The 21,929-nt window shown below is 39.7% G+C and overlaps 1 protein-coding gene across 1 annotated transcript; it reads right to left on the bottom strand.

Annotated features, from left to right (window-relative positions):
- Positions 1-4,943: 4,943 nt before the first annotated feature.
- On the bottom strand, positions 4,944-20,079 carry LOC127438112 (lamin-L(II)-like). The gene is made up of 12 exons (XM_051693387.1): positions 19,646-20,079; positions 18,436-18,572; positions 16,939-17,095; positions 16,727-16,852; positions 12,302-12,472; positions 12,070-12,195; positions 11,391-11,611; positions 9,627-9,861; positions 9,341-9,448; positions 9,137-9,256; positions 8,901-8,999; positions 4,944-8,015 (listed from the first exon to the last, which is right to left on the bottom strand). The coding sequence occupies exons 1-12, from the start codon at positions 19,859-19,861 to the stop codon at positions 7,974-7,976; spliced, it is 1,758 nt and encodes a 585-aa protein (XP_051549347.1). The 5' UTR covers positions 19,862-20,079; the 3' UTR covers positions 4,944-7,973.
- Positions 20,080-21,929: the final 1,850 nt, after the last annotated feature.

Raw genomic sequence — 21,929 nt, 5'->3', positions numbered from 1 at the left:
TCATGTGGACTTACCCTGGGTCCTTATGCAATGGACACAATTGGAAGACTCCAATGTGAATGCTGAAACTAAAATATTCTCCACAAAAGAGAACAAACACAAAAACATTCTTGTGCATGTACAGATGTGTTCCATCCAGAAACTTTGGGGAAAATGGTAAGAAATGCTTGCAAACTGCATGTAAGTTTTTGCCATAGTAGACGAACTGTCTGCAAAACCTGTTGAAACAAAAGTCACACTTCGTTTACTTCATCATTAAGACTTGAAACCCACTTGACTTGCCCTGATGTAAACCCTGAAACTTCTACAGTTGCATCATTATAGCGACAAGCTCTCTGCAGGTTCGGTAGAAATGTTTTCTCAAGGTTAAAACCTGAGAATAGACATAAAGACTTCTCTCTTCACAGTGCACAAGGTCAGCTCCACTGTGCAATGGAGCATAAAGCGGTCAAGTGCTCAAGAATACAAGGGAAATGCACAAATAATATGAATCCAGGATATGGGGATTCATTTAAGAGTTCTTTTCACAGTGCCAAGTAACAAGGGAATGCATCGGTATGATGAGAGATTAGGTTAAAAAGGTTAGGATACTGTTGTGTTTTTCTGTCCAAAAAGAACTTACCTACCAGCAGAACTGTCTAAAATGACAGCAGCACAATTTCGTGCTATGCTCTCGAGTCAGGTTATTTTTAGCACCTTTGGAGCTGTACAGAATTTTAAAATGCCTTTGGCTGACTGAATAACCAAGCCATTTTGAATGAAGGTCCTTAACTAAATCCCAGACCTCTTCTCCAAAATAATCTCGATTTCAAGTTTGGATTCACATTTAGATTTAAAAGAAATTAGTCTTATTTTTTATTTTGGAGCCTTTGAATAGATGGACTCTGAAATTGGACCTTGGGAAGGTAAAATGGAATTTGAAAAAGAGGCATTTGGCAGCGCCAGGCTTTTCTCACAATATTCGAAAGCTAAATGCAATAGACCATTTTAATTTGTGAAAAAAAGCCTCTTGGGTGATCTGTATTGGGGAAATACATAATTAACAGTAACTTGTCAATGGCATTGAAGGGAAACAAAGCATTGGATGAAATGGAAGTGAGCAAAATAATGAAAGGAACTGCAAAAAGGTTGTTTCACTCGTAAACAGCAGGGCACAGACACCCCATTTTTGCTCCCAGCGGGTGGGCTGTCAGTTGGTTGGTGGGCGTACAAACTGGACATTTGCAGGAATGTGACAAAAAGAAAACACAATTGCATTCAGATGGACTTTAAAACCAATTTGCCGCAGGATGGTGGCAGTAAACAACTAGACTGTTCTTTCGCCTTGGCATTAGCAAGTAATTTGATGCTGGACGTGCACTCACAACTAAAAACAAGCAGAGTGTACTACGGATTAACCCTTTCAAAACCACAATCCACTAATAGAAAGTACCAAAAGGAGGTACTAACATCGTTTTATGGACATGGTACCATGGCTCTGTTTAGTTTTTTGACATAGTCCCATGGTACTTCCATGTTTTTTTGGACACGTTCCCCAAAAAGTACCCTCACAGTATGGTATGGCAGCATGGTTTGGTACCGCGAGGGTACTTTTGTGTAAATGGGATCATGAAGGTACTATATTTTTGGGACATGTACCATGGCAATAAATCCCTTATAAAAAATAGTACTGTGGTGATACTATGATGGTATCAAATGGTAATCCCATGGTACTCTGCTATGTACATCATGGTACAGAAATTAATGTAATATAGCATTGTCAATACTCCAAGGAACTTCCAAAAAATAAGGGTACATGTCCAAGAAAAACTTTTGTTTTTTTGAAGATGTTCCATCGTACTAGACATATTCTTTGGTACTACCATGTTTTGGGACATTTACTATAATACTGCAATGTTTTTTTTTTTTTTGTACATATACTTACATATTTTATGTTTTGACATGGTACTGTGGTAAAGTTTTTAGATACATACCATGATGTTCTTTCTACGATGGTACTGTGTAGTCAGGGTTGGGGAGTAACGAAATACATGTAACGGGATTACGTATTTAAAATACAAAATATTAGTAACTGTATTCCACTACAGTTAAAGTTTAAATCATTGGTAATCACAATACTGTTACATTCAAGGAGTATTTTGATTACTGAAGAGATTACTTTGCATTTTATTGTCTTTTGCTTAATTTAATATTCAGACTATTCAGTTGAAACACTTTCTAATGATGTGTTACATTCATTCAAGCTCGTACTGTTATGAAAAGGTGGATATGACATCATTGAGGAACTTTCCCTTGGAAGCTTAGAGGATCTACATCATGTATCTACAGCTTAACAAAAAACAGTTAGAAATGCTTTGACAGATGAAACATAAATCCAATAAATTCACGATTGCATGCCTTGTCAATGTTTTTTATGCAGTTAGGGTATTTTCTACAAGAAATGCTAACCAGCCTTTAACATCGTATAGAAAGCTACAAATAATATATTTTCTGCTTCATTCTAAGAACAGAATCGACATACGATCAGAGAAGGATATCGCTGTGGACACTCTGTGGGGTTTTGAAGTTTGGAGCAGCAGAAATAGTTTAATAGTTAAATAATTTTATGCTAAGCTAAAATGCTATTTGTAGCCCTTTTACACGCGTGATTATATTTTAATGAATTCTGACAAAAATGAACGTTGGAGCATTACTTTTTATATTCATAGACCTTTGACATTAGAGCAAAGATGGAATCTTATTCCATTTTGTTTTTGGTTTTTTATTTTTTCCCCAATTTGGAATGCCCAATTCCCAATGCGCTCTAAGTCCTTGTGGTGGTGTAGTGACTCAATCCGGGTGGCGGAGAACGAATCTCAGTTGTCTCCGCGTCCGAAACCGTCAACCCGCGCATCTTATCACGTGGCTTGTTGAGCGCATTACGACGGAGACGTAGCGCATGTGGAGGCTTCACGCTATTCCCGCGGCATCCATGCACAACTCATCACGCGCCCCACCGAGAGCGAACCACATTACAGTGACCACAAAGAGGTTACCCCATGTGACTCTACCCTCCCTAGCAACCGGGCCAATTTGGTTGCTTAGGAGACCTGGCTGGATTCGAACTCTCGACTCCAGGGGTGATAGTCAGCGTTGATACTCGCTGAGCTACCCAGGCCCCAAAACTCTTACTCTTAATGAAAATGTAAATATTGTTTTTCTGTAAAAATATCTTTAAAAAAATCCTTTTTTAATATAAGTGAATTTTTTTTTATTTACTTCAGTCAAAACAAGCAACATTGTTTTCCAGTGCTGAAGAAGTAATCCGAAGTATTTCAATTACATTACTGACCTTGAGTAATCTTAACGGAATACATTACGAATTACATTTTACTGCATGTAATCTGGCACCTGTAGTGGAATACTTTTAAAAAGTAACCTTCCCAAACCTGTCTGTAGTGCTATATAAATACCATGGTATATGAATATTGTACACTCAGTATCGTGATGCATATCATACTACAACTGTACCACCATCTCTGTACCACAGTATTACCTCAGTAGATGGGTTTTGATGGGTTCCCTTTTCAAACATTTTGCAGGACTTTACTGAACAACATCAATAAATGTAACATCAGGAATTTAGCAACGATTGGTACAAGCTCCCCCACTGAATTGTTTACTGATAAGAGGCAGAGACATCTGGTACATGTCCAGCACGGAGTATTTAACACGCTCCGGCTACCAGCACACAGACAGCGTGGGTGTTGAGATAGTGTGTGGGAGACATGGCCAGTGTGTGTGTGTGTGTAATTGAGGGTGGGTGGATGAAAGACATAGAATGAAAGTCAGTGTGAGAGAGAGAGACCCCTTTCCTCCCCACAAGCACAAGAGACAAGGCTAGACGACACGGTTCTTACTGCAGGCAGCAGCACAGTGCACTAATGACAGAGACAGTCAGTAGGAAAATAAGAAATTGAGGCATGCGTGGGAGGTCTGGCACTGTAAGACCTTTCTTCTGAAAGGCAGAGTGAGGTTGGACTTAAGATGAACTGTGGTCTCATTTCTGAAGCTGAACATAATATTAAAGCTTTCAGAGTTGTGCAAAACAGTCCCTAACCTAGAAAGGTCACGGAGTGAATACAGAATGAAAACCCAGTGTATTGCCTTCTATGGTTTGAGTGAACAAGCTGATGAATTTATATTTCAAGAGTGCAGCGCAACCTAGCGGTGAAATGGGTTGTCAACTCGAAGAGTAATAATGCATTGATCCATGGGCACAAATTAGGGATGCACAATATACCAGTAACATCATCAGCTGATGTTATGCCTTAATTTACATGAAACATTTAAATGTCTTGATTTTATTTATTTTGTTATAATTCTTATATCCGACCACTTAAAAAAAGATATCAAGCATCATATTAGCTTTTTGCATCGGCAAAAATCAGTTTATTGGTGGGTCCCTATCTCAATTACACATTACAATAAGGTTCAATTTGTTAACATTAGTTAATACATTAAGTAACATAAACACTGAACAATTTTTTTTACAGCATTTATTAATCTTGCTTGATGTAAATTTACCGAAATACTTTGTGCATGTTAGTTCTTATTGCTAATGTAAATGAATACATCGTAATGTAAAAAAGTAATACTATATGTGGAAATCAAAAATGAGCATTAATGCATGCTGTAAAATAACTGTTCATTGTTAGTTCGCATTAATTTTCGTGTTTAAAAATGTTAATATAGGGAACCTTATTGTAAAGCTTAAACTACTAAAGTTTCACTGACAGCCAAAATAATTTTCTGAAATTGAAATGCGTAAATCTTACAAATTCGCTAAATATATTTAATAATAAACTAATAATGGTGCCTGCTTTGCATGATTAATAAGAAGTGTTAGCAGACGTATTTAGTAACTCCAACATTTGTACTCGATAACAGACCATTAAAAACAATGAATATGTAAAACATTTATTGGATACTGCGTACAAAACAAAATGACAAAAAATTAAAATAATGTATATCAAAATGAATGAGACACTTTTGGCATGCGCCCTCCCCTATTATAGCCCTTCAAAAGTCCTAACAATTAATAATTTGTTTTTTTACCCCGTCACAAATTTGATTCACATTTATTCACAATTTACTTTTGGCTCAATTTTTGCAGCCTTTAACTCACATTTCAGTACTTTTGATGGTTTTTCAAATAGCAATTTCTTTACAGTAGATTACAACAATTGCAATGACGGATTGACAATTTTGTAGAAAATCTATCAAAGCACATTGTACCTGTTACATCAGTCACAGCTCTGTCTAATAAAACCTGAAAAAACAAGGAAACTATCCCTTATGAAAACAGTGTTACACAGTATTTGTTAAGAAAAAACTACAACAAAAAACTACACAATGGTAAATTCACAGAAACAGAGTTTGCAGGAAAACAGTTTCCATTCATAAAGTAAACTAAAAAAAACAAAGGTAGATTTTATTAGCTCAGAGACCAAGTCACAAATGTATGCAAATACAATTTTACTTGAGCTCAATTTCACTTGCTAATTTTGACAATTCTTGCGCACACTGAGCCTGCATACACTATCAGGTAATTAAACATTACTTTTCCATTTGCGTACAATCTTCACAATTACCCCCAAAAAAGTAAACACAGAAGAATACAAATACCCCATTAAAACAACTCAATAGTTAAGCACTGCAGAACCTAAAATAATCCATTAAAAAACTGTTTCACAGGTCAATTTTTTGAGCACACTGCGTTTGATATATTTCCCGATTTACAAGGTATTTCTTCTACATTTCAAATGCAAGCACTGAGATTTCTTTTGCACTAGGGTTTTAAAAAACCTGAGGAAATATATCAAAAATAAGTATGTAGATAATATGTCGGTAGAACTGAAGCATCCCTACAGATCACGTTAACGCTCAGTGGCTGTTTAGATTCATTAGCAGTGTCCCTGATCATTAATTTGACTTGTATATAAAAAATATATATTTGCTGCATGCATAATTGACTGAGAAACATTTTTTTTTTTTTTTTAAACTTGATAGCTTTAAAAATGTAAAATGCAACAGAATCAACAGGGTGGAAGAACAGATTACTCACTGGTTTTGATTTCAAAATATTGATCCATTTATTTAGAGTGTTTCAGGCACTCAAGTCGAATTGGTTTTATTAGTCTCAATATTTATTTAAAAAAAAAAAAAAGGTCATTCATTGTTTCGTTGGTTAATGTCACAAAGCGTCTGTATTGTTGTTAGCATGTTGATTCTGGTCTGATTTTATTAGCACTGAATAGCCGCGTTTCCACTACTGGGCTAAAAGAGGGTGTGCTAGTGCGTGCCATGGTCAGTTGCGTTCCCACTGTCACTTCTGGGGCTTCATCGTGCCTCCTCTGGGCTTTCTCGGGGCCAACGGCCAATGGCCTTTGGCCCGCCAATTACCCTTGGGACAAACAAGGCCAACTGGAGATCGAGGCAGGTTCAATGCCAGGATATGTATCCGGCACACAACGGTGCAGGCTCAGGAAACAAATTAAAGAAAAAAAATGCAGGCACAGTACAAATCCGTTAAAACGCACAATGGACAAAGCGGTGTCCAAAGAAATTACGTTCCATGGCTCGGTGAACTTTCATAGACGGTGTGCTGGGACAACATCCCGCTGTTTGTGGACAGACCACTCGGGACACCACGGCAGTTACAGTCGGTGAGTTGCCAATGCTAACTTATCTTGCAAGCTAGCTAATGTTTACATTTGATATAAACTCGATATTCTAGATAACATGATACCTCAGCTTGAGCTTCCCTTTTGCTTGTGAAATGGGCGAGTTGTGCAACGTTGGCACCAGGGCGGCATTATAAGGGCTGGTTTTAGGGCAACGCTGCAGGGCTATTGGCCAGATGGTGGTAATGCAGATCGATTTTGGTCTTGCGGTTCGAGGTCCGATGCTATTGGCCACGGCTGGCCAGTTAATAGCTCTGGCTCACACTGGCCCAATAGTGGAAAAGCAGAAAATGAAGAGTCAAACTTCAGTGCAGAATTAAATAAACATTGATCATATGAACTCAAATCAAACCACTGATAAAAAAAAACTACATTGGTAAACTCAAAATGCTTCAAATTTCGGTGTATAGTGGATGTACTATACACTATAGATTTGTGTTTTAATTCTACATGATTTCTCGACACAATGCAGCTTGTATTCATTAATACTGAATTGCATGATTCAAGTTGTTTTAGCTATTTAGGATAGGGCGATCTAAAAAATGTCATAACATTTATTGACTTATTTAAACATTCACAATACTATGCTAAGCATTCATCGATACACATGATTATTTGATTTTAACGACCCCCAATTTTTTTTTTGAAGTACTCAGGATGAGTAATCACTTCAAAGTCAACTAAATGCAATTCGATTTCATTTCCACCCTGTTCATCTGGTTGGCAAAGTGAAAAACAAGAGGTGTGCTAAGCGACAGCTGTCAGTTATGTGCTACAGTGCACTACAAAACATAAACCAGGGAGCTAACTCCCCATCAGAGCATCCCATAATAATTCCCCCATTCATAACCTCGCAGCAACAAGAATAGGCATGAATCATTTGCATGAATATGCAGATACCTTAGTCACTGGCTTGCACAAATACTTGCTAATTTCAGATCATTTTGACTCATTGTCTAATAGCGCTATGCCGACAGTCCTTAATGGGAGGTTGCCGCCATTCAGAAGTGTTCCGACTCCTCCGACGAGCTGTCTGTTACGTCAAACGGCATTAAGACTATTCACTGATAAACTGCAGCTGAAAAAAAACAGCATCGTCTGCTGCAGTTCATGGTTAACTGGCTTTAAAAATGAGGTCCATAGAAATAAGAAAGGGTGGTAAGAAATCAATTTTAAAGAATAAAAAAGTAGTGGCTCTACAAAAGACTGAATAGTAGGGAAGGAAAATACTAAAGGCAAACGGCTTCATCACATGACGGCACATTCTCTAGATTGGGTCTTTGGGTCACCCTGAAAATAAAAAGCAAATGATCAATAGGTCTCAATATCTTTTTTCACAAAGTGGAAGATTATGAATTATTCGTTTTTCTGTACAAGCCTGTCACCTCATTAACCAGCTAAATCAGTAGTATTTCAGGCTAGCTTTATCACTATTCTTCATTTTTTTTGGGGGGGATTTTCCCCTTTTTCTCCCAGTTTGGAATGCCCAATTCCCAATGCGCTCTAAGTCCTCGTGGTCGCATAGTGATTCGCCTCAGTCCGGGTGGCGGAGGATGAATCGCAGTTGCCTCCGCGTCTGAGACAGTCAACCCGCGCATCTTATCACGTGGCTTGTTGAGCGCGTTGCCACGGAGACATAGCACGTGTGGAGGCTTCCCGCCATCCACCGCGGCAACCACGCTCAATTCACCATGCGCCCCACCGAGAACAAACCACATTATAGCGACCACGAGGAGGTTACCCCATGTGACTCTACCCTCCCTAGCAACCGGGCCAATTTGGTTGCTTACGAGACCTGGCTGGAGTCACTCGGCATGCCCTGGGCTTCGAACTAGCGAACTCCAGGGGTGATAGCCAGCGTATTTTACCACTGAGCTACCCAGGCCCCACTATTCTTCATTAACAGTACATAAAATGCATACAAACTAAATTGTGCAGTCAACACTTACAATGAAACTTAATTCTGACCAATACTAATTAGCTCCCACCATGATTCTATATTTGACACGTCCCCAACTCGGGGCTCAAAGAAAGTCCATTTCCATACTGGGAATAGCAACATGGTGGCATTTATGTGTGCTTACATTGTAAATACCCTTCCGACAAGACTTAAAAGTAGCACAAGTAAGCTGGTTTGCTTTTCAAATGAAATGGATGGCCAAAGCATTGACTAACCTGCTGATGGAAAAGATCTTCATCTCCAAAGTCTCCCTCCTCATCATCCCCATTCTCGAGCTCTACAACACTTTTCCTGATAGTTCGCTTAGCCACTTCCTGGAAGCAGAAGTTTGTTATAATATTAGATGAACAGAGTACCTTTTTTAAAAGCACACAATGACGGTTATTTGTGCTTCTTTATTCAAGGCTATTAAGCATTAATGAACAACCAATCAGTTCGTAGGAATTCATACCTCTCCATTTGAATTGACCAATGAGGTGAGGATGTTTTCTCCAGTGCCCCAGGAGCTCTGGCTCTTCCACAGCAGGTCTGTGGGGGGGCTGTGGGACATGCCAGCACTGGCACTCCACACCTTCCAATGTAACATCAGAATTTAGTTCAACGTTGCATCAACGGCAAGAAATGCTAAACAAGAGATTTGGTTCCATTCGCTTACCGTAACTTTCTGACCGGCCTTCAGGACAAACTTGGGGCTGAACTTGTATACGATTTCATCTTCATCTCCATTCTGTCTCTTTAGTCGCCAACTGCCCAGAGATTGATCCTAAAGTTAAAATAAAAAGCGATGAAACACACAGATCTCAAGTAGATACTGCATTGCCATGTAAAAGTTGTTCTTTAAAATCAAGTTCAAAGCAAGTTAGGCTCAATCGACAGCATATCGTAATGTTGATTACCACTACAACGTAAATGGGGTCAATTTAGTCATTAAAAGTTCTTACCTTATCAGAGTTGTTCCTGAGGGTGACAGACTTTCCTTCCAGATCGATTTCTTCAATGCTAACGTTGCCTGTGGCTTCTGCCTCCTGGTTGATCTGAACTTTAGGGGCAGCGGTAGACTCCCCTTCCAGTTCCACGCGCTTTCTCTTTGCACGAGAGGTACGTGAAGAACTAGTACTGCTCGCTGTAGTGCGGGACACCGTCACCCGTGAGGACGGGCTGGGGGACAACTTCAGCCTAGAGAACAGGGAACGGAGATTTCGTTTTCAATGCCAAACAGGAAACCATGTACAAAATAAAAAGTGAGAAAGAACGATGAGTGGACCACATCACTAAATAAAGGTTATGCAAATGCACTGCCTTCTTACCTTTCCTTCATATCATACATTGTCCAAATGTCTCAACTCTGTCTCTTTATCTAGTCTCAATGTTGAAGATGGTCTAGCTGCCTCATGGACTTCCTTGTTGCATCTTCATGCTAACTGAGCTCTCTTACCTCGTATTCTACTTATTTTCAACTGTCTAATGACAACGCTGTCTCGGGTCTTTTCTACAACTGATCTGCTGTCTGTTTGCTCAAATAACAGGACAAAGCTATTAGCGTTCCAGTGTGACATTTTACAACCTACCTTACTCTGTCGGCACTTTGCGAATGTCAAGTATGAAGCGTGATAATGTAAAGTGGATCTGAGGAACATTCCTGGGCACGTTACAAGATACAGGTGTCAGTGAAGATGACAATGTCGTTAAGCAATAATAACTAGGCTGCTAGAACAGAAGCAGCGAGAGACAAGTGTACAATCCCAGAGTGATTTAAACACTCAAGAACAGCATGTTATAGAACAGCATTTATATGCATCGTTCGAGCATGTTCAAACAGGTTTCAAACCAAAATGAGGCATCAGAGGTGCACTGCCACATGATGCAAAACCTAGTGAGCTGCCCATCTTGACAGCATTTTTTTGACCTTCATGGGTGCACTTTAAAGCCTAGTAAGACAAATACCTACACAGTATTTTTAGCTATTGCTGAATCTGAATGGTTTTGAAAACTTAGTAAGCTGCCTACTTGCTATGTTCAAATGCATTATTAAACCTAGTGAGCTGCCTAGCCAGACAGCATTTTTAGCCATCACATTTGCCTCAGATAGTGGCGTAACCAGGATGTGATATTTGGGTTGGCTCTTTATGGTGGGCGACTGGTCGCAGGCTGACTTTGAATGGGGGGGATTGGGTAGGCGATCCTCAGACAATCTGCGAGCAATGCCCACAGACAGGCCCCTGGTGTCAGAACATTTCAAAACCTAGTGAGCTGCCTATCTTAGCCACTTACCTTTCATGTCCAATAATGATGTCTAGGTAGGCAGCTCACTAGGTTTTGAAACACAACCAAACATTATTGTGTAATTGTTCTATGACTGATTCAAGAGGGGGGTAATTGGGGAAGCTTTCCTCAGACGATCTGTTTAGCTAGGCAGACAAAGTTTCAGGGTGGGCAATGCCCGTAGACAGGCCCCTGGCGTCAGAATATTTCAAATCCTAGTTAGTTGCCCATCTTAGACACTTACCTTTGATGTCCAATAATGCTGTCTAGGTAGGCAGCTAACTAGATTTTGAAACACAGCCAAACATTCTTGTCATTCTTGTATAATTCTTCTATGAGTGACTCTAAACAAAGGTCTAATTATTTTTCCAGCCATCTAATCCTTCAGTCTCTAACAGCAGGTGTGTATTGACGGGTGACTCTTCAGGAATGTGGACACTTACCTGTCTTCCTCTCCCTCCAGCAGTTTCCTGTAAGCATTGATCTCCATGTCCAGAGCCAGTTTGACATCCAGCAGCTCCTGGTATTCATTAAGCTGCTGTTGCATGCAGTCCCTCATCTCAGCCATCTCGCGCTCCTTAGCGTCCAGCTGACGACGGTACTTGTCTCGGTCGCTAGACAGAATGTCTTCCAGCTCGCGGATTCGCTCCTCAGCGGCAGACGCCTACAGGCGAGAAATTCGCGTTAAGGCCAAAGTATACTTAGGTTTTCGCATGTGTGATGCAAATCATTTGGCTCAAGTTGAAATTAGTACAAACTACACCAACACTGAAACTGAGACAAAGGCTCAAAATTCTTTTAATTTGCCAAACCCTTCTGTCACAGGATATATCAGGGCCTAAGAGACCATCAATTTTGGCAAAGTGGTTTTTAGTTTTGCCGATGCAGTGCAGTCTAAACTGAACGTCATGAAATAATACAAAAGACAATAAAGAGTAAACTCATCTATTGTGTTGTTAAGTCCTTGCTAGGTACATAGTAGGTAAATTATCTTGGTCACCTTTGTTCGACTTATTTTGAAACTACTATGATTTGGGACACACTATCTTGCATACTATATAGGACTTGAAGGGCACTAAAGTAGAGACAAAGTAAAGAGGGTAAATGGTGGGGCGTTTGTACCTGTTTCTGCAGGGAGTTGAGCTGATAGCTCAAGCCCTCGATTCTCATGTGGGCTTCCTGTAGTTCCTCACGGGCGGCGAGCACCGCCTTATCATTCAGGTCAGACGACAGCTTAGCGTTATCCAGCTGTGGAGAGAAGATGCACTTACGGTTCACTCTGCTCTACTTTTCCAGTAACGACAGCTAAATAAAGATTTCATCCAATCTCATACTTTCATGCAATGATGGTTACCTTGGACATGAAGGTATGCTGTAGCTCGTCTTTGTAGATCTGCACTTGTTCTTCATGCTGTTTGCGCAGATCTTGCAGTGCCTGTGCCAGTTTGAACTCATAGTCCTGCTGCACGCCCGTGTCCACTTCCACCATGCGTTTTTCGCGATGTCTACGAGTTTCGCGCACCTCCTGCATGAGACATTTGCATCTGGTGTTAGAACTGACCTTTGACCTTCTTAAGTTTCTGTGGTATAGGCAAACAGCACTCAATAATAATAGAAGAATTCACAAGTTAGTCTTTATTCACGCTAACAAAGGAAACACAAGAGTAAAGCCCAAAGTACACTTCGGCTAGACGTGAATGCTTGGTGTCTGCGTACAGGACACATGACACAAATTTCGTCATCAACAGAGTGCTCGAGCACTGCCGTGCATGCCAACTTTTCTAGCCGACTATGAGCAAGCACCTGGAATTGTTAGCATGAATAAGTTGGTGCACAAGTTGGAAAAACTCTCAGTTGAGCCATTACAATCAAAAAGAAGTGCTAGATGATGTAATCGCCGCTAAAAACAGGAGACGAAGGTGGAAACAACAACAGTGGATGTGCACATCAAGAACATGTGTGTGTGTGAGGAGGTCTGGAGATACCTGCTCTTGTATAACTTGAGTCTGAAGGACTATAAAGACATCTTAATGTATCAACTCCGGAGAAGAAATAGTCCAGTATCTCATAGCAGTCGTAGCTCGCATCCGCCAACCGTTTGTGTACCGATACTTCCTTTTCCATACTTGCCAGTACTGATACCCGTTTGTTTTATTTATTTATTTTTGGATTTGGAATGCCCAATTCCCAATGCGCTCTAAGTCCTCGTGGTCGCTAAGTGAGTCGCCTAAGTCTGGGTGGCGGAGGACGAATCCCAGTTGCCTCCCGCGCATCTTATCACGTGGCCTGCTGAGCACGTTGCCACGGAGACATAGCGCGTGTGGAGGCTTCACGCCATCCACCGCGGCAACCACGCTCAACTCACCACACGCCCCACTGAGAACGAATCACATTATAGCGACCACGAGGAGGTTACCCCATGTGACTCTACCCTCCCCAGCAACCGGGCCAATTTGGTTGCTTAGGAGACCTGGCTGGAGTCACTCAGCACGCCCTGGGATTCGAACTAGCAAACTCCAGGGGTGGTAGCCAGCGTATTTCACCACTGAGCTACCCAGGCCCCCTGCCGTTTGTTTTATTTTTTCTGAAAACCATGCCAACAGTTTTTCAATTTTATCATCAAAATGGTGTCTGCATCTGCCTCACAGCCCAATCCAAAATACAACATTGGAGTTGTCAAATAAAGTGCTGCATAACAGCATCATAAGAGATACTGCTTAAATATTACACAATTACTATTGATTGATTATTATTAGTAGTAGTAGTATTACAGTGAAAGCCCTTTACGTTTCTGCTTGCTTTAACGGACGTTTTCACCTCCAGAAAAGCCGATCGTTACGTGACTCAATGTGATTATTAAACTGCAAACATCTGCCATTTAATTAAATATGTAGTCTGTATGAAGTTAATTTGCGCTACAAACCGAGCACGTGGAGCGTGAGCCAAGGAGCTCGTAAGAGCAACCAAAGTCAGCACAACACCGGCTCCACACATACAAGTACGAGCGCGGCATCCCTACTGCTAACTGAGACACTGGATGAGCAGCGGGACTAGCTAATGACAGCTGTTCTATACCTTACTGACTGCAAGCATACAGAGCCCCCTTGAGGACAAAACTGGAACATTATTTTACAACCTGAAACAAACTGATACAGAAAGTGTCGCATGACACCTCGAATTTCCCCAGCCAAATAGAAATTTTACCAGCATTTGGTGCATGGCGGGTGTTAATTTTGGACCCTGGCGTGCAGTAAAATGAAGAATACTTTGAAAGGCTAGCGTTTGACTGTACGCCGATGCCAAGTGCTCGCATCAAAACCGAAGTATACATGGGCTTTAGAAGTGGTGGTAGACCAAAAATATTGGGCAGGCCAATAAACATGCCTATTTGGCCCATAAACCCAAAAATCTACCAACAGTTGTGTCAATGGATAATAAATGCTTATTTTCTAATTTTTTTGGATTAAAAAACAAAAAACTTTATCTTCCATTTTCAAATTTCCAGAGTCTTTTGAGAAAATAGAGTAAAATGAACAAAAACTATAAATAACTGAAGCTTTAAAATTCATAAATTCATTAAATATATGCAAATATAAAATTAATATACCTACAATAAATATACAGTGCATTCAGAAAGTATTCAGACTCCATTTTGTTATGTTGCAGCCTTATGCTAATATGCTTTTTTTTATTCACATCAATCTACACTTCATACCCCATAATGACAAAGCAAAAACCAGATTTTTGATAACTTTGCAAATTTATTAAAAAGAAAATACTTAAATTTCACATTGACATAAGTATTCAGACCCTTAACTCAGTACTAGGGGTATGCAATATTGACAAAAATTATATCTTGATATTTTCTGGGATTTTGTCAATAGCGATAAGTAGACGATATTTTGCATCCTTCAAAAATGTGTTTGTAAAAGTCTTATATTGTACTAGCTCGCTCTTGTTAATAGGATATTAACTTTTTTGCAGAATGATTCCGCTAAAGTTTGCCGAGTGTGTTTTTGTGCTGGTACCTTGGCTTGTTTAGGCCTGTCGTGGACAGCTGACACCTGAAGCCTGCGGTGGTTAGTTCGCAGATGGTGAAACAAGTCGAGCTGTCTTTAACGGCAACCGATTTCCAACATAGTTTGTAGATTGCCGTCTTTTGAGCAACATCCATCTTTTCAAAGTCAAACCACCTCCATGCGAGTGAGGATGACCCACGTCTAGCAATTAAATCTAACGATGTAGATTGTGAGGCTGATGGTGTCTGTATTTTGTCTCCTGGCGCTGTTTGTTTTTAGGCAGCTACGCTAGCTTAACTTGTGGTGCGGTGACCATGTACGCCTATACTAGCACACTGCATTCTAATAGGCTACATCACGCAGTGAATTCGTGGACTCTCAAGGCATGTTTTTTATTAATTTTTTTTTGCAATGTGAGTGACATACTCGATAATGTCAGCTCACACATCGTTAAAACAAGATATTATCGTAGATGATACATAACACACGCCCCTACTCAGTACTTAGTTGAAGCACCTTTGGCAGCGATTACAGCCTCAAGTCTTTTTGGGTATGATGCGACAAGCTTTGCACAACTGGATTTGGGGATTCTCTGCCATTCTTCTCTACAGATCCTCTCAAGCTCTGTCAGGTTGGATGGGGACCGTCGGTGGACAGCCATTTTCAGGTCTCTCCAGAGATGTTCGATTGGGTTCAAGTACGGGCTCTGGCTGGGCCACTCAAGGACAATTCAGAGTTGGTATTGTGCAGGTGATGAGCGGTGCCTGGTTTCCTCCAGACATGATGCTTGGAATTGAGGCCAAACAGTTCAATCTTCGTTTCATCAGACCAGAGAATCTTGTTTCTCACAGTCTGAGAGTCCCTTAGGTGCTTTTTTATGTGTCTTGCACTGAGGAGGGGCTTCCATCTGGCCACTCTGCCATAAAGCCCAGATTAATGGAGTGTTGCAGTGATGGTTGTCCTTCTGCAAGTTCCTCCCATCTCCACACATGATCTCTGGAGCTCAACCAGAGTGACCATCAAGTTCTTGGTCACTCTTACCAAGGCCCTTCTCCCCCGATTGCTCAGTTTGGCCGGGCGGCCAGCTCTAGGAACAGTCCTGGTTGTTCCAAACTTCTTCCATTTAAGAATTATGGAGGTCACTGTGCTCTTGGGAAAGTTCAATGCAGTCAAAAATGTTTTGTACCCTTCCCCAGATCTGTGCCTTGACACAATCCTGTCTCTGAGCTCTGCAGGCAGTTCCTTTGAGCTCATGGATTGGTTTTTGCTCTGATATGCATTTTCAGCTGTGAGACCTTACATAGACAGGTGTGTGCCTTTCCAAATCATGTACAATCAATTTAATTTGCCACAGGTGGACTCCAGTCAAAGTGTAGAAACATCTCAAAGATGATACAGAAAAATGGGATGCACCTGATAAATGTCAAGTGTGATAGCAAAGGGTCTGAATACTTGTCAATGTGATATTTCAGTGTTTTCTTTTTAATAAATTTGCAAAGTTTGATTTGATTTGCAAAGATCTGGTTTTTGCTTTGTCATTATGGGGTATGGAGTGTAGATTGATGCAAATTGTTTTTTTAAAGCATTTTGGCAGAAGGCTGCAACATAACAAAATGTAAAGAAATTAAGGGGTCTGAATACACTGAATGCACTGTATATATGTGTGTGTGCGTAATATATACACATACATATATACACACACACACACTGTATATATAATTGTGCGCCATATTGTTCAACTACAATTTTAAAGAACTAACCTCCTCAAACATGCTCTTTCTGAACTCCAGCTCCTCAGCCAGACTCTGGCAGCGGTTCTCCAGGTCCACCCTCATCAGAGTCTCCGCCTCCAGCTGTTTCTTGGCCACTCCGTGAGCATCTTCAGCCTGGAACAGCAAAAACACATCTCAGTTACGCCCCGTTCTGAAGCCTTCGATAGTGATGTATCTCAAATGTGAATAAAATGACTTACTTTGGCCAGCTGAGCCTTCAGGTCAGCCAGTTCTGCAGAGAGTGTGCCATTTTCACTGAGGGCCGTGTTGAGCGCTGCCTCCTTCTTGTTGTACTGAGCTTCCAGTTCTTTGATACGAGCCAGAGCCAAAGCGAGATCTCCATCCTTCTTTTTGAAGCTTAAAAAAAATTTCAATGAGTAAATATCACAATTCACGAGAACAAAGCTGATAAGTAATCTTGTCCTTGAATGCATCTAAGTCTTGGATGAAGCAGCTGCAAAAACAAATTTTTCTTGTAAAAAATATTATTTGACAAAAAATTTATCAAGAGACTTTCAAAAGAAATTGCAAAGCGATATTAAATCCTTTTAGCAATAAAAACCCCAAGTGCAGGGGGCCTGGGTATCTCAGCGAGTACCATCGCCGACTACCACACCTGGAGTCGTGAGTTCGAATCTAGGGCGTGCTGAGTGACTCCAGCCAGGTCTCCTAAGCAACCAAATTGGCCCGGTTGCTAGGGAGGGTAGAGTCACATGGGTCAACCTCCTCGTGGTCACTATAATGTGGTTCTCGCTCTCGGTGGAGCGCGTGGTGAGTTGTGCATGGATGTCGCGGAGAATAGCGTGAAGCCTCCACACGCGCTACGTCTCTGCGGTAACGCGCTCAACAAGCCACATGATAAGATGTGCGGATTGACGGTCTCAGATGTGGAGGCAACTGAGATTCATCCTCCGCCACCCAGATTGAGGTGAGTCACTACGCCACCACGAGGACTTAGAGCGCATTGGGAATTGGGCATTCCAAATTGGGGAGAAAAATAATAAATAATAAATAACCCCAAGAGCAAATATAAAATCGCTGTAATTGCCCATGTAAATCGTTTTCATAAAGCCTTGCAATTTGAGGTATAACAGCAAAGCAAAAATGGTGCAGGACGACTTGCGAACCAAAGTTAAAGCACACAGTGCTTTTGAAAAATCCCTAACTGCAAGTATGAGCAATAGTAATAGTGATGTTTGTCTTAGCAACCACTACTAACTATTGAAATCTGTGTGACAAATATAGGTTTACATCATAATGTAACACTACTTGTGGTTAAAGCAGTTACCCACAATCGGGCACATAGCAACACACTTCCTGTTTGAATGCGTTCCTTAGCAAAGAGATAAACTAAAGCCAGTGTTTGAAACTAAACTTCTGTGACTCATGCAAGTGCAATTTTCTAAGAAATGTAAAACAAAAACATAAAGCTGTTAATAGCCTGAGAATGTTTGTAGAGATGTTCTTTTGGTCGCATTATCCAAAGCAGCAGATGGAACCAGATTTAAGTCAGGTTAAGTAAGCCGACCTAAGTTCAGCTTTAAGTTCCGACTTTAAGCTTTGGGTGGGTGGGGTTGGGGCAATGCCCTCATCTGGCCCCTTCATATCACAAGATTAGTCAAAAGACCCCATGTTAAAAATCTGTCATGCACGGAAGGTCACATATGTTTTTGTGCTTCAAATTCAGGAATACTTACTTCTTAGTGACCTCCTCGAGATCAGAATTGGCTTTTCCTAGATTGATCTGAAGTCTGGCTCTTTCATGAGCGGTTTCGTCAAGAACACGCCTGGTGTCGGCAAGTTCGGCTTCGTAAAGAGACTTAATCCCTGACACCTTAAATGAGAAAACACACCATCGGTTAGAGGTTTAACTACGTGCCTTTGACCCATAAAACATGCTCAACACATGTTGCATTACGGCCAATAAACGAATTGAGCTTGGCATTAAAGATTCAAATTGGAGATTAGAGATTTCAGGACTCATGCAAGATTCAAAGCAAGTTCAAACCTGCTTACAAAACGTTTTAAAGATGATCTCCAATTAAACATTATCACCCATCTGCGAATTTATCAAGCAAGCAGAGTTTTAGTTCAAACTACTGAGTGTGCATGTGTCAAAAGGTGCATGAAAAGATCATGCATAAGTATTAATCTGTATTAATAACCTACAGAACAACTTTTAATATTTAGCCATTTTCTTTTTTTGCTGTTTTGATTCATGAGGGGGGGTTTGCTGTGGTCTCCATTCAAAACAAAGGGGGGAGCAGATGGTTGTGATCAGATTCAAATTTGAAAAGAGCATTTGGCCCCGCCCACAGTTTCAGGAAAACGCCCAAACACACCATGTCCAAAAGTCAAATAAAAACACACAAAGTTACTCAGAATTTATACTTAGTCTTCAAGTTGCAACTTTAACCTGCTTTCACATGTCTGATCAACACACACACAAATATGGGTCTTTTTCATGCTTTTAGGATAAACACAGCAAATTAGAGCCAGATGTCTGCACTTTAGTGTCCCCTCCCTGTTCTAAACATTACATATATGATACTTACATGCAATGCATATATGTAAATGTAAATGCATATATGTTTATACTATCAATACTCTTCCTGATGGTTTTTGCATATGCAAAGTTACATTTATTAGGCACGTGGTGCATTAGTAAAATGCATGGCATACTCGCGCGACTTTATATAAGCTTACGACTCTCATATAATATGCACATTTAGTATAAAACAGATTAAAAATATATTTAAAGAGTTTCCTCAAAGCTTAAAGCGTTTTAACAACAAAATGCACATAAACAGACTACACAAACACGTGAATTTATCATGCATTTAACCAGGAATCGTGTGCATAATGTAGGAAAGTTTTTACTGCGAATAACAATGTATTGCTCTGTACCTCTCTGGTGGTGACTTCCTCCTTCTCGGACACTTTGACTAGCAGTCGGTCGTTCTCGAGCTCCAGCGACCGCACGCGGTCGATGTACACGGCCAGGCGGTCGTTGAGCGCGCGCAGGTCCTCTTTCTCCTGCAAGCGCGAGATGCGCGCGGGGCTCAGCGGCGTTTGGGCGGGTTTCGCGCGGCTGGACTCGCGGCTCGGGGTTGCAGTCGCCATATCGCTTCAATCTATAGACCCACTTTACCTCAGAACAAAAAAACTCATTCCCCGAGGCGGTAGTTCTCCACTTCGGCCCGGTTTTCGCACTGGCGGCCGAGTTGTAGATGGAACGGTTTTCCAGTGGTGTTCGGAAGTTTTATGTTTGATGAAAGTGTTTTTGTAGTCCTGCTGCTGGTTGGCTGTGCTTGAAACGGAGGTGTGAAAAGAAAATGGCCGCCGGTAACGTAAAACCGCGCCAAAATTCAGTCAAAAGGAATTATGGGAGTTGTAGTTTGAAGCTCAAATTAATATTTTCTCAGTAATCTGTAGCATTTTTTTCAGTGATAAAACTGTACAATCCTTTTTTTGTAACATTTATTAACAAAATACATTAGATAATTATGTTTCATATATAATATTTAAAAATATTTCCAAACAGGCAGCGTATTTGTAGGATTTTCAGTGTAGAAAACAGATTTCAATGTTAAATTTAAAACGAACAGTGAATAAATGGCTCTTTGTTAAAGGAATATTTCGGGTTCAATACAAGTTAAACTCAATCAACTGCATTTGTGGCATAATACTGATTACCAAAAAATACATTTTGACTTGACCTTCCTTTTCTTTAAAAAAAGCATAAATCTGTGTTACAGTGAGGCACTTACAATGGAAGTCAATTAAAATACTCACTATTTTAAAAGTATAGCCACAAGATGTAAACAATATGTGTTATAACATTATTTTAGTGTGATAAAATCACTTACTAAACGCATCTGTGTGAAGTTATAGACAATTTTACAACTTCGTTGCCATGACGATAATGTCAACAAACACTAAAACGACTGTAAAAATGGCGATTTAAACAATTTTACAGCTCAAATAATACATTAGTTTTAACAGAAGAATTAATGTAAGTGCTTTTATAAAATTGTAAACTTCACATTTCTGCCTTTAAACCCTCCAAAAATTGGCCCCATTGACTTCCATTGTAAGTGTCTCACTGTAACCTCGATTTCTGCTTTTTTTAAAGAAAAGGAGGAACGAGTCAAAATTAATTTTGTGGTAATCAATATTATGCCACAAATGCTGTTGATTGAACTTAACTTGTATTGAACCCGGAATATTCCTTTAAGTACTGATAAGTTCATTTATTTAGTTTATCGACACATTGGACTAGATTTTTATTTTTATTTATTTTAATAAGACATTACCAAATTACAAAAAAACAGACAAAATGAGAAAAGTGACAATTTATACAAAACCTTTTCAATCTTATGGGATGTTTTCAAAGCTTTTGTATTGGAGGATATTTTATTAATATAATGAAAGACATAAAACCTTTGCAAACATTTTAGGAATGGAGAGGTGCTTATTATTATTATTATTATTATTATTATTATTATTATATAAAATCTATCAAATAAAACAGACAGAGGGAAACAATTATAATAGGTTATCATAGTATTCATTGAATTATGTTGTTGTTAATGCCTAATAAAGATTAAAATCAACCAAATAGAGTGGGAAGAGCCTGAGAATTTACAGTTATGAATGAAATATTTTCCAAATTATACACAAATTGACAATGTATTGAATCTGTGAGTTTTGTTGTTATAGTTAGTGTCGGGTGTAATGTATTACTAAGTAATGAATTACTATAAATTACTTTTCCGTTGAAAAAGTAAAGTAAGGAATTACTCTTAATTTTTCAGTAATTTAATTACAGTCACTTCTGATGTAATTGCATTAATAGAACAATTCTATATAAAACAATAGTGAATTTAAAACCGAAATTTAACGTCTAATGTTAAAGTTTATGTTTTCTAATTTAACGCTGCCCCTTTAAATTGTTTGGCCAGTTCATGAATAATTTATTTGATTTTATATGATTTATTTGAAAGAATTAAAAGAACAGTTTCATGTTTATCCTTGTATTTTTCATCTGGTCGAGGTTGATCAGGGTTTTAGGAAGTAATTAGTAATAAGTAATGCAATTACTTTTCAGACAGAGTAATTACAGTAACCTAATTACACTGTAGAAGATGTAATTAGTAGTTAGTAATTAATTAATTATTTTTTTAGAGTA

The sequence above is a fragment of the Myxocyprinus asiaticus genome, chromosome 49, assembly GCF_019703515.2.
Source record: "Myxocyprinus asiaticus isolate MX2 ecotype Aquarium Trade chromosome 49, UBuf_Myxa_2, whole genome shotgun sequence".
Lineage (NCBI taxonomy): Eukaryota > Metazoa > Chordata > Actinopteri > Cypriniformes > Catostomidae > Myxocyprinus > Myxocyprinus asiaticus.
Note: the sequence above shows the minus strand (reverse complement) of the source record. Positions and strands in the feature narration are given on the sequence as shown.